Consider the following 12,692-nt stretch of genomic DNA (forward strand, 5'->3'; position numbering starts at 1 on the left):
CATCGCGCATCTCGATAAAGATGCGAGCCCTTCCCTAGAGCGAAGAAAGGGAATAGACACCCCCTTTTTACTCGCTTCGTGTTATCAAGATCGACAGAGATTACCCCACGTAAGGCATGGAAGTCCTGCCTCACGTGACAACCGATGCAATTTTTACCTTGCACCGGTTGGAGTTCGTTTCTCAAATATAACGCTAATCGCGTTAAGTCTTTGAAGCCAGGCTTCGCGTCCAATGTCTTTGACATTGCGAATGAGCGCGCTCAAGGCTTGGCGAGACTTTATCTCGCTTTTTGTTGCCACTGTACCATCGATGCTTGAAAAAAGCATCGAGATAAAAATCTTCCTTAGCGCGAAAGTTCTTCGCGCTGGGATCAAGGCCATGTAGCTTTGTCGCTAAAAATCAGGGATATTTATTGTTAGAAGATGTCTCTAGACAAGCTATTGATTAGCTGTACGGGCAAAAGCCACGGCTTCTTCTCAGGGACAAGACGTGACATTTTTATGTCTACGATCCCCTGAGTGGTACCCAGCTGAAGCAGGAGTACCACAAGAACTTTTATTACGATGGCTTACGCCATCGTCATCACCACGCACAGAAATATGTGCGGGTGACGGCACGGGAGACGGTGCTGGCGATAAGGAATCATCCTCATCGTCGGAACCGAACATGCTGTAGCGAATGCTACCAGCACGTCTACTCGAATGAGCCCCCTCATTTGGAGGCTCGTAGATCAGCTGCCTGTCGATGATCAGGCGACTGTCCTGTTCTCCCCAAGTCGGCCATTTCGTCCGACTCGCATTTGTAGTCGACCTCCAAAGAAAGGTCGTATTCACGTGGTGAATCAACACGTGCACTCGCAACATCTAGTGTTGTGCGAGTGGAAGACACTACGGCAGACGTTCTGTCTGCCGCAAGAGATAACAGTGCGTCACCCGCGGCTGCACGAACCGCAGCCGAAGGCGCAGCACTATCAAAACCCCGCATGAGTTTATTTTTCATGCGATGGAATTTAAAATGATGGTTCTGACCAATCAACACATTTTTAATTTAAGTGGTCAAATAGTGACCACTCCATCTAATGAAAGTCAGAGTGGTTGTCGTTTAAGGGAGGGATGATGTAACGGGGTGCATCGTTACATGAAATTAACACTTAAAGGTTTTTAATTAATATATTATCTAAAAAGTAAATAATATTTGGGGAATATTTTTTAACATGGTAATATTCTAAAAGCTTATTCATTGGTAGAAATAGGTCATTATATTTACTTTCTCCGCGGTCTTGTCAGCGCTGGACGCGCGCAAAGAGAAAGATAGATAAGACTTTATTACATGTTTTGTATTTGTTTATAATGAAGTTAGAATTAATAGTTAGGAAAAAGAAAAACTTAATTATATTAAATACAGTTTTCTTTTAACCCTCTTCAAAGCAAGTGTTTTAAAGAGAGTCTCCCTCTGCACGTACTGAAGCAGTACAAGTCAGAAGTGCCTCGTTACACTATTGATTGTTTAATTTAAGTCAAAATCAACCCCGTCATTCGTTACAAGACACGATTGTGCGGTGCGCAAGGAGGCGCCATATTAGTTACTTATTAATAGAATAAGTTCAGTAGTAGTTAAAAGATCGTTACCTACGAAACTAAATATGTTCCGACAATTTTACTTTTCTCTTTTCTGAAGCCTTAGTCAAGACCTTTAAGCTAAAGACCCTCAGCTTCATGAGAAACCTTCTCTGTACCTTTGTGCAGATGAAGTTTCGAGGCACCTATCCTGACACTGTAACCAGTGTAAGGTTAATTAGTACTGATCAGTACTAGTGAAGGGTGCCCCGCTACGTATAGTAGAACGAATTGATGTCGAAGCGATGCAACGGAAGGTTAGGTCACAAAGAACTAGCAAGAGAGAGGGAGAGGCAATGAAGTGAAAAGGGGTTGTCATAAAGAAGGGGCATCATAATAATAGAGCGTCATAATAATTTCAGTTGTGTGAGGATGCCGTTGTGTATTAAGAAGTGAGTAATTCTCTAGCTAACTACTAACATGCATCCTTCCTTATAACCCGTGCAATTCATCGCTTCCCATTCTAAGATCCTAAGAGGGTCGGCCGAACCGCGATTGAAACTGCGGTTACACTAGTGTAACCTCCGATTCCAACACTCCTCCTCGGTCGCCGCCTCCTAAGCCTTCCAATAACTTGAAAATTTCGCGCAGCTCGGCCATCCTGGGCGCCGGCATTGCCTTCGTAAGAAAATCTGCCATCATCAGGCGTGATTCCACGTACTCGGTCTTTACTTGGCTCTTTCTCGCAAAGTCGCAGATGAATTTGACACGAATGTCAACATGGTAAGCGCTCGCCATGCTGTCCTCTGACTCCAGCAGCCTTATAGCAGCTTGGCTGTCCATGAACATTGGCATAGGCTCCGCTACCTCGAATTGCAGCTCCCGCAAAAGCTACCGAAGTCCGATTAACTCTCGACCGACGTGTGAAGCAGAAGTAAATTCTGCTTCCATTGTAGAAAGCGAGACTCCAGTCTGTTTCTTGCACATCCACTAGATAATTGCCCCGTCCATCGTGATTACTCCGCCGGTGATAGACTTCCTATCGCTTTTGTCTCCGCATCACTCCTACATTCAATACTGACCACGCTCTTCTTAAATTTCCTTGATACTCATATCAAGCTTGAAGCCCTTAGTGGCCTTCAAAAACCTCGCTATCCGCTTCGTTATCTTCCAGTCCGCCATCGATGGCTGATAAGTGTGTCGTGTCACTTTGTGGACGGCGAAACTAATGTCGGGCCTCGTGCACCTGGCAAACCATAGCAAACTCCCCACAAATGACTGAAAGCCGTATCGTAAGATCTCCACGAGTTCCCGCATTATGCAATAGTTGCGTTTCATAAGGCTCTTCTTCGTTGCTCTCTTTTCCAATTGGGGTTCTCACGCCATTAGCACTCGAGACCGTACTGTTCCAGAAACTCTTCGATAGGAGCCTGCTGATCTAGCGTGTAGTTACCCAACTCGTCGTGTGTCACACGCATTCCCAAGAATTTACGTACTTCGCCTAGGTCCTTCATGGACAAAACACTCATTTTTTTCGAGAAACGCTTCCATTAAGCCACCATTAGACGCAGTGACCAGAAGGTCGTTGACGTAGACGCCTACAACAGTCATGTCGCCTCCTTGTCGCTTGTAGTATAGACACATATCCGTTACGCAGCGCGTAAAGCCAATTTTTAACGAACTTAGTGTGCAGCAGTTGGGTCCATTGCCTCCCCGCTAGATTTAAGCCATATTGTGATTTTTTCAATCTGAGTGCCAGTTTTGTGCAGTTGTCTACGCCAAGTGCAGTCAGCACACCTTTTGGAATTACCAATCCCTTCGGGATCGCCAGATAAATTTCCAAGTGCTTTTCCTTCTCTGCCTTCACGTAGGCATTAGGAATATCGCCGTGTCTAGCGGGCACGCGCCATCGCCTCGCGAGTACCAAGACCACCTTTACGGTGCTCAATTCCATCACTGCTGCGAACGTCAGACTGTAATCTACGCCAAACAACTGCTCGTTACCACAGGCCACGAGCCTGGTCTTGTAACGTTTAATAGCTCCGTCGGCGTCCGATTTAGTCTTGAACACCCACTTTGTATGCAGTACGTGACTCCCAATAGGTGAGGTCACCAATGTCCATACTCCATTCTCTTCAAGTGCCGTCAGCTCGTCGAGCATCGCCACGGTCCACTTTTCCTTTAATCCGCTCTTCATAGCTTGCCCGTGGTTTTTCGGGTCCGGCTCCCGTACACTGTTCACTATGTCCGGGGCGGGGCCTCCCAGATTCTCATTGGCTGATGGCTGTACTGCGGTAGCAGGTTCCTTTTTAGACGCTGACCTCGTCTGATGTCTTTCTCGCGTCCATCTGCTCTTCTTTTTGGGTTGCTTCTTTCGAGTCGTCGTTTATACCGACGGCAGCCGCGCCTTCGGCATCATATTTCGCCTCCTTCGAGTCTTCGAGGTGTACGCGCCTCAGCTGCTCATTCAATACGTTTGTGAGAGTCTCCACGTTCCTGACATGCTGTGTAACAACTACCACTTTGTCTTTCGGGATGTATACTCTGTATCGCTTCATCTCGTCGCTCCGACCAATGATTAGTGCGGGATTGCTGCGCTCGCCTAAGGACTTGTTTTTGCGTCTCTGTGCACAGTGCACGGTGATCCAAACACCAGAATGTCACCCAAATCGGGCGTGTTCTTCGTGAGCATGTGCAGCGGTGACTTACCTCCCGGGTTACCTTTACTTGGACTCCTGTTCAGAATATAGGCCGCGTACTCAGTAGCGTCCCCCCAGAAACTCAATGGCAGACCACACGCAAACAGTATGCTGCGTGCCATGTTCATTACAGTACGGTGCATTCTCTCAGCCTTACCGCTGCTTGGTTAATTCCTCGGTTAGCTTATTTGCCTTGCGATACCGGTATCCTTACAAAACAAGTCAAGTGTCTGGTAAACTCCTCCGCCGTCCGTGCGCAGCACGTAAATACAGACATTAAAACGCCTCTCAAAGAAAGCCATAAAGTGCTTGAACTTTTGTGCCGCCGCGTCTATAGTCTTCACGAAGAAGACTCTGCAGTAGTTTGTGCAATGATCGATGAAGTTGATCATGTACCGATTTCTTAGTCTGTCGCGCGGAGTCATGTGACCTTTCAGCTCCGAGCAGATTACGCCCCCGATGACGTCTATTGGTGATTTTTTGCCACTATCTATCTGAGCTTGCTTATTTTTGGTCTTCTTGCCCTGAGCACAGGCGAGACAATTAGCACGCTTCTCATCAGTAAGAGAAATTCCAAAGGTCGGGTCCTTAGCCATCTTGAGTATGGTGTCGTAGTTCAGGTGCCCAAGTCGACGAAGAAAGTGCATTAATGTTCCTGTCTGTATGTCTGATCCGACATCGTCCTGGTCTTCCGCCAGCACCGACATCAGCATGTACCTCGCGTTCCTCGCATTCTTCGCATTCTTTTGTCCGTCTGAACGAATCATCAGTACATTGTTGCGTCTCTCCACCTCAAAATCTGCGGGTCCCCCAGCCATAGGTGCAATTACGCGGTGCGAGCTTATATACTCAATCTTAAACTTCTTTTTTCAAAATGCCATAGGAGATAATGTTCCTCTCCAAATTCTCTGCGTACTGCATGTCCAGCAGTCGCACTTTAATCCTTTTCCCAAAACCGTAGTTTCCAGCGTCACGCTGCCACGATTGGTCACTCGCAGTGCTCCACCGTCCGCGGCCACGCACTGACTTTCAAAGTCTTCCGGACTTTCCAGCAGCTGCCCATCGTTTACCAGATGACGACTGGATCCCGTATCCCACTCCCTTTTCTGCTGCTTCATCGCCTATAGTGATTCAAAATCCGCATCACCACCCTGGCTCCTTTCATTTTTCTTTCCCTTGCACGCCACTTTTAGATGCCCTTGTTGGCCACATCTAAAGCACTTTCGCGTGTCCACCTTTCCTTCGTGAACGTCATTTACAGCGTCACGCCCGAGTTGTTTCCCGCGAAGCTCGATCTCCGTTGACTGGGCAAAATGCACCAGTTCTTCCGCTTGGCGCAAGTAATCCGTGCGTCCCAAATTAAGCCGCAATAACATCGATACATGCATCGCTGGATCTGCATAGTGTACAATGTTGTCCAGCACCAAATTATCCGCGCCACCACACGCTTCGCTGACCGCTACCAAGTATAGGTAGTGCTCCGTCCAACTACGTTTTACGCTCTTCGGGGCCGTGAACATCTTCATACTCTGCGCAGGAGTAATCTTGGTTGCGAAGGTATGCAGCAAGTGTTGCATGGCGTGCTCTAGGGTAGACTCCTCCAACCACCAGGCCTCACCTTGTTGATTGTAGTATGTCTCCGCCATTCCGGCGAGATGGTGTCCTAGGATATCCACCTTTGCTTCCTCTGTCCATTGAAATCCGCACGCACGTTCCGCGAACTGGATTTACCGTACAACCTTCTTTCCCCACGATAAAAAACCGCTGCCAAGTCTCTCGTAGAGCTCTTTGCCATCGAAATTGTGTATCCCGAGCTTACGCTGACGCGTATCTGGAACACGTGGAAAGTTGTTTACAGGTGCCTGCGTGCCCTGAGGCATAGTGGGTGCCCTGACAGGCTGCCGATAGACCGGTGAAATTGGCTGCTGTCGCCGTGGTGGAGGCGTCTGGTCCAACGCCATCCGATCCACAGCCCTCCGAGTCCCAAGGCTAACTCAAACACGCTTGATTCACGTCCCGTGAAGCGCTCCTTCTCCTCTTGTCGCTGCTGCGACGCCTCCAGGCACTCCATGCGTTCTGCAAGGCCCGTGAGGAGATCCAGGAATTTATCCTGCGTGTCCACCGGCATAGCCGGCTTCTTGACTTCTTCTGTACCTCACTACTGGCCGTCGTCCTGTTCCTGGTCGACCTTGGCTTTAAGAGTGTCTGGATCTTCGCTCCCGGCGACGGTGAGAACTGTTGGGCTCATTATGTTTTAGTTGTGTGAGGATGCCGTTGTCTATTAAGAAGTGAGTAGTTCTCAAGCTAACTACTTACATGCATCCTTCCTTATAACCACCCGTGCAATTCAGCGCTTCCCATCCTAAGATCCTAAGAGGGTCGGCCGAACCGCGATTGAAACTGCGGCACACTAGTGTAACCTCCGATTCCAACAAATAAGGGGGCATCACAACCCATAATAAGGGGCGGTGTATGATAGAGATATATCCCCACTATCATTTCACACCGAAATCATTAAAAAGTGTGGTCAAGTGGGTGTGAGATTAACAAAACTGGGGTGAGTTTTATCAGCACCCAAATTGTAAATATAACAAATAACCTCATTTAATCCAAAGAATTTGATCACCCACATTTTGGTATTAAGAAATATAAATTCATTTTCGCCGAGTCGAGTCTACTACTTGAGTTATGAGTAGCACGCTGAAGGCCGTTCGAAGCTATCAGCCATCTCGCGGTGAACAGCAGCAGTCCTTACGTCGTTATCAGTCCGCTGGATCAAGTCCCATCGTCCGAGCTCCTAATTTATCCAGTTTATCACCGCTGTATCCACTACCGAGGTCCCCTACTTCAGCAGGCTCGTCGCCGGGCTCAACGAGATTGGACGACGCCATAGGTCGTCTCTTTACGCGTTACATTCCTACATTTTTCGACATGCTGGAAAAGTTTCAGTTTCAAAAGGTCAGCCAGTAGCTATTAGCTTACATACGAATGTACACGGGGCTAATGCGTACTACAGGCGCTGCTGATCGTGGAGGACGAAGAGGAGACGCAGTGGAAAAGCTGGCACGCCGCGAAAGTTATGCTTAAGCTGGGTGCATCATGTGAAAGCACGTGCGTTAATCGCAAAGAAATCAACGCAGAGATTCTGCTGACATTAGATGTTGTAGGTACCACGCAATGAAGTATTTGGAGACCGACTTGGTGCAGACCAATACGATTGAACAAATGTATAAAAAGCTAGTCGTACTAATAAAGCATTTAATGGCCGAGCTAAGGCCCATAGCGGCGAGACAAAGCCGACACAATTTCGTTGACATGTCGGATATTCACGAAAACACGAATGCAAGTCGATCAAATGTTGTACATGAACGGAATTTGCAGGCTACGATGGCACTATCAATGTGCGGTGACATGAATTACTACGTGGATTTGCTCGAGCAAGGAGCAGAATTTTTTTCGGTGCGTGGGCGGACAATAGCTACTCTCGACACGGCTAATATTGTGTGTTTGACATGGTTAAATAGCTACGTGCTCCAATGATACAAATATATCGCGGTCTGGCACTATCTACCGTGCCTCGGGACTATCATAGCGTGCGTGTAATACGATTATCAATTGCAATGCTGTAATGACTCATATAGGCGACTTTAATGCTCTAATGAGTGCAATGTAGATATTAAAACAATTAGAAGCTATAATCTTTCGCTTGGAAATCTTCGACCACCCACTTCTTGAAGTGATGAAGTTTTCAGCTATTGAGGAGCTGCGTACGGTGCACGCTGCTATACAGTGTGAAATTCGAGTCGCCGAATATGATTATACGCGCTCAATCGTGGCCTTGCATCGACTTAAGGGTCAATTGCGTTCGTGGAGCGACCATATTGATGCAAGTTCTGACTATCCGTTGTTTGATGGAAACAGCTTTGAACATGCTGGTGATAATGGTGAAGAACGAATGCTGTTGGATGATTCGGATGACAATAATGGTGTCACGTCGGACTCGCAGTACTCAAACTTAAGCTATCAGTCTTCGTCATCGGTTTCCCGTAATTGTGTGATACCCGCGAGCTTAATCGGCGAGTCACGTTGTGTTAGTACTGGGACTCTTCGAGGCATTTCTTCGTCACAAGCTGAATCACTTGTGCTTTTTCGGGGTGGGCGATATGCTACAATGAGTGATAATTCGTACGAATTTGTCGATGAAGGTACTTTACTCGAGGGGCATCACTCAGGTGTATCGCTAAACAACAGCTTTAGTCCAGCTTCGTCCGAGACTCATAGTACTCTAAGGCGGCTATTCTCCCACAGTAATCTGCTGCGGCGGGGGTCGGTTTCTGCATCTACTCGTCGTAGACTCGTTCAAAAAGCAGGTGGTCCGTATATTGATACTGGAGGGATGAACTTATCCATGCCAAACAACACATTGGAACAAGGTGTTTTAGGTGGCGGAGCCAGTGGCACGGGAGGTGGTTCTGGTACATCGCTTGGAACACCAGGTGCGTTGAATAATGGAGGGATTGATAATGGAAGCACAAATCTCTTCGCAACTGAAATAATGGCATCATCCATCAAGAGACAAGAACGTGACGACGGGTTTGCCTTACCTGTGTTTCAGTGGTCAAAGCGATTCTATCGCTCTCTTGTGGCAAAATTTACGTTGTACTTTTATCGTTGGCTCGAACCACTTGAAAAAAAGTCGGACTATTTGACGCTTGAGCTGTCTCGTTTTATTAAAACTCCTCTTGGAATTTCATACTTTGAGTTGATGAATGTCTTGCTCTCACGAGGTTCGTGATAGATAATGATTGAGTATACTTTGTAAAGTTCGTGCTATAGTAACACGACATATTTGAACTGATGTTTTTTGCAGCTCAACGAGGAGATTGGGGTAAAGTTTGCGTAATGCTTATTTTAGAGACCCAAGCGCTGGAGAATAAGGGCGCACATTACTACAAGAGTGGCTATCGCTGCCCAAGCTCCAGCTATGCTCTGTCCACTCGTACAAATCAAGGAAAAGGAAAGAAGAAAGAAGAGAAGCAAGAGGAAAGTGCGTCAGATGATACTGATAACGCGGCTGGAGTTCAAAGCCACACGCAATCGCCAGCATCGTCACGAGGAGGAAGCGGATCACCAGCAAACGAACAGAATCGTTCGATTGATCAAGAAGCGAATCACGCGCTGTTTATGCGAGTCGACCGGGAGGAGAATGAGGAGCTGAATGACTACTCGGAGCTTTGGGGGCTTCGTAGTTGGCCGGCAGTGTTTTGCTACCCAGAAGGCTCGTCGCTGCCACTTGATCACTGGCCAAACATTGTCAGTCTTATTATGGATCATCGGTCGACGCTTGGTTCAGTCCACCCTGTGTAAGTCTTTCTATTGGTTCCGCGTTAAATGCTTTTTCATTTGTTTCGTAATGGATCAGCTTTCGCCATTCAGAACGCCGGCAAAAAGCAACGTACCATATTTCAAGGGTGGATGAAGCCATGTACCTTGTGCTGCTTGCAGAAGAAGGAAAAAAAAAATTCGAAAAATTGGTTCAGGTAGGATTAAAGGCTTCATAAAGATTCTTTGAGCACAATTAACCAAGAAATTTGCAGGATTTTATGCAAACGGTGACCGAGAATTTGCAACACTCGGGTGCATTCGTGCCTCGAAGTTTAGCGTCCTCTTCGCCTTGTGCCGCCTAGATATTATTCGATCAGCGCGTTTAAAATACGCAACATATACGCAGCAACATCTTTCTGGTCTCAGTATAAATTAAAGAATGTAGACTGGTTTAACATCGTCCAATGAATATCGACCCTGCGTGTCAATGCACTGGATCATACCGTCGGAGCTGCGCTGTTTGAGCAGCTCTATGCCCTGTTTGCTGTAGACTCGGCCATTAGGTAGCATAAAAGGCGGATTGTGTTCGTCCATAACTTGTCGCGTGACGCGGCACACCAATCGCGAGTGGGGATGGTACGCAAACGGAAGTCCGGCGCACAATTGGCTGCCCACATCGCTGCATCCTGGACAAAGAGACACGAAAATCTCGACGTCGTGACACTTGCGCTTTTTGCTAGCAGCCGCGTCAATAACGTCGTCTGGAGAAGACTTGTCCGGCTCATCATCACACTGATGTCTGCTCTCTTCAGCATCATTGTCACGACCTTGTTCGCTATCTCGACGTTGTCTTTTTCCACGTGTTGCCGATCCCGCATTCGCAATGGCGTCTCGTGTTACTTGACACGCGCGGGTTTTCAGCGTTGACAGCCCAGCGTAGAGCACGATCGACAAAGACGGCATCTGGTGCATTCCATAAACGTCACGAAAGGTTTGACGAAACATTTGGGCCAGTGCTGCCCACCGATCCATCGCAAACAATTGTTCGTACGCTTTAATACCACACGTTTGAGGCGACGCGAACGCGAGTGTTGCCATTGCACTCTGGACTTCATGAATCGCAGCGTCGCGAAGAGTTGAATTGTCAGGTTGCATTATTGCAAGAGGCGTCAGGTATGCGCGGGCATGCTGGATCGCGTCTAATGGCTTGTGAGCACGTACAAGCTCGATAAAGGTCTGCAGTCGGAGACTAAATTCCAAGGGCGACTGGAGCCGACGCAATCGCGAGCCATTTTGAGAGCACCACGTCATCGCCTGGTCTGTGTGGAAGTTCTCCAAATCTTTTAATACTGCTTGACACTCTGCATGAAGATCGTGGTCCACCAAGTGACTAATTTCTGACATTAAAAATACTAATGAGCATGACCTTATCCTATCCTGAATTATCAATACATTTTAACAAGCTGTACCTCGTGTATTTTCAATTAGCTTGGCAGTGTCTAAGCATCCTTGGCTCAACAAAAAGTCAGCAATAAGTCTGTCGGTCATTGATGGGGTTTGGAAGCTCGAAAATGACGAGGTAAATAAGGTTTCAGAGTCTTTCAACGTCTTAAGATACCGTGTGCGCGTAGCACAGCTCTGCAAATCGAACGCTTGCTTCAGAGCACCATCCTTGGCTTTTTGCTTTAAGTCACGAAGATTTTTGGCCAGCTCTGCGAGTTTGTCAGTAGCCGCCTCGACGTCAATATTGTGGACTGCGCTGTTACCCAGCGCCTCGATTTGTGCCGTGATCTGCAAAAGCTCACGCGACAGCTGCTTGTGATAGAGGCGAAAATTGCGACTGGCGTTCTCGAAGGGCACGCGCACGAGCGGGTAGCTAAGTTCCATCTTGGCAAGTGGCTCTAAATCCTGAATCTACCGATCACCGTAAGAACAATAAAGACACACAACAATGGAAAATAGTCGACTTGTCTCTCCTGAAAAACAGACTACTGTACGGATTTACATGGAACAGGGACGAGTAGAAAGTAAACAGCGAGTTCTAACAGTTCTGAATGCTGACAAAAAGTAGAGAAAAAGAAAACTCAGCTTGAAGAAGGACGGCTTCTTAAATGACTTGCGAATTTCACAAAACTCAAATTCGAAATGCGGACACAATTTCTTAATTGTGTGATGTTCAAGAACATCTATTTTGTAATGGGGTGCATCGTTACATGAAATTAACAACTTCAATGTTGTTAATTAATATATTATCTAAAAGGTGGATAATATTTGGAGGATATTACTTTATATAGTAATATTCAGAATTCTTATTTATAAATACGTACAGACCATTATACCTATTTATTCCGCAGACCAATCAGCTGTAGGAGTAATCAAAGAGAGAGTTACAGATAAGATAGAGATAAGAATTCATTTACATGTTTAGTGTTAGATTATGATTAAGTTAGCATTTACAAAGATAGAAAAGAGACACTTAATTATATTGATACAGTTTTCATTTTACCCTCTTTAAGCTAGTTACCTTAAAGAGAAGTCTTCCTCTGCACGTACTAGTGTACGCGAAATAACGTAAGGCACCACTCGCAACTAAGGCAGTGCGATGTGGACTTGTACTGAAACAGTACAAGTCGTAGTGTCCCGTTACACCTGATAGCACTTTGTAGTCCGTCCAAGGACCACATTCCTCCATCTAAAATGGACATGTTAGATAATAGTGGGAATACGCATCACGTTTCCCCTGAAAGCTACTCCTTTCTAAGTGATATAGAAAAGAGTGCGGTCGAACGAATGAGTTCTACCGTAGGAAACGATGCAATCTTGGCAATGCTGTTCAATTTGGACAGAGATGCCCTCCATTCAACCATCGCCAAGTTCATACAACATGAACTTGACGAAATGAAGGAAAAAGTAGCCTTGCTGAATCAGCAAGGCTCTCAACAGGCAGAACTGTTGAGGTTACAACAGGTACAGACCCCTGTACCTGGGATGACGCAAACGCGTCGTCCCGAAACTTTAAAGATTGACATCTCTAAGTATAGGGGAGTCGAAGAAGACTCCCTCTTGAGATGGTTTGTCGAGTTGGACGATGCCATAAGGGCACGTCACATC

The 12,692-nt window shown here is 46.7% G+C and overlaps 2 protein-coding genes across 2 annotated transcripts; one reads left to right on the top strand and one right to left on the bottom strand.

Annotated features, from left to right (window-relative positions):
* Window positions 1-6,944: 6,944 nt before the first annotated feature.
* On the top strand, window positions 6,945-11,644 carry CCR75_004035 (uncharacterized protein; the record flags this gene model as incomplete). Its single annotated transcript, XM_067962125.1, has 9 exons — window positions 6,945-7,214; window positions 7,273-7,367; window positions 7,424-7,715; window positions 7,781-7,849; window positions 7,930-9,043; window positions 9,127-9,619; window positions 9,679-9,796; window positions 9,854-10,971; window positions 11,045-11,644. 8 exons carry the CDS (start codon window positions 6,945-6,947, stop codon window positions 9,941-9,943), a joined length of 2,541 nt encoding a protein of 846 aa, XP_067815368.1. The 3' UTR covers window positions 9,944-10,971; window positions 11,045-11,644.
* Window positions 10,014-11,468, bottom strand: CCR75_004036 (uncharacterized protein; the record flags this gene model as incomplete). The annotated part of the gene is made up of 2 exons (XM_067962126.1): window positions 10,014-10,978; window positions 11,051-11,468. 2 exons carry the CDS (start codon window positions 11,466-11,468, stop codon window positions 10,014-10,016), a joined length of 1,383 nt encoding a protein of 460 aa, XP_067815048.1.
* Window positions 11,645-12,692: the final 1,048 nt, after the last annotated feature.

This window comes from Bremia lactucae, linkage group LG1 (genome assembly GCF_004359215.1).
Source record: "Bremia lactucae strain SF5 linkage group LG1, whole genome shotgun sequence".
In the NCBI taxonomy this organism is placed as follows: Eukaryota; Oomycota; class Peronosporomycetes; order Peronosporales; family Peronosporaceae; genus Bremia; species Bremia lactucae.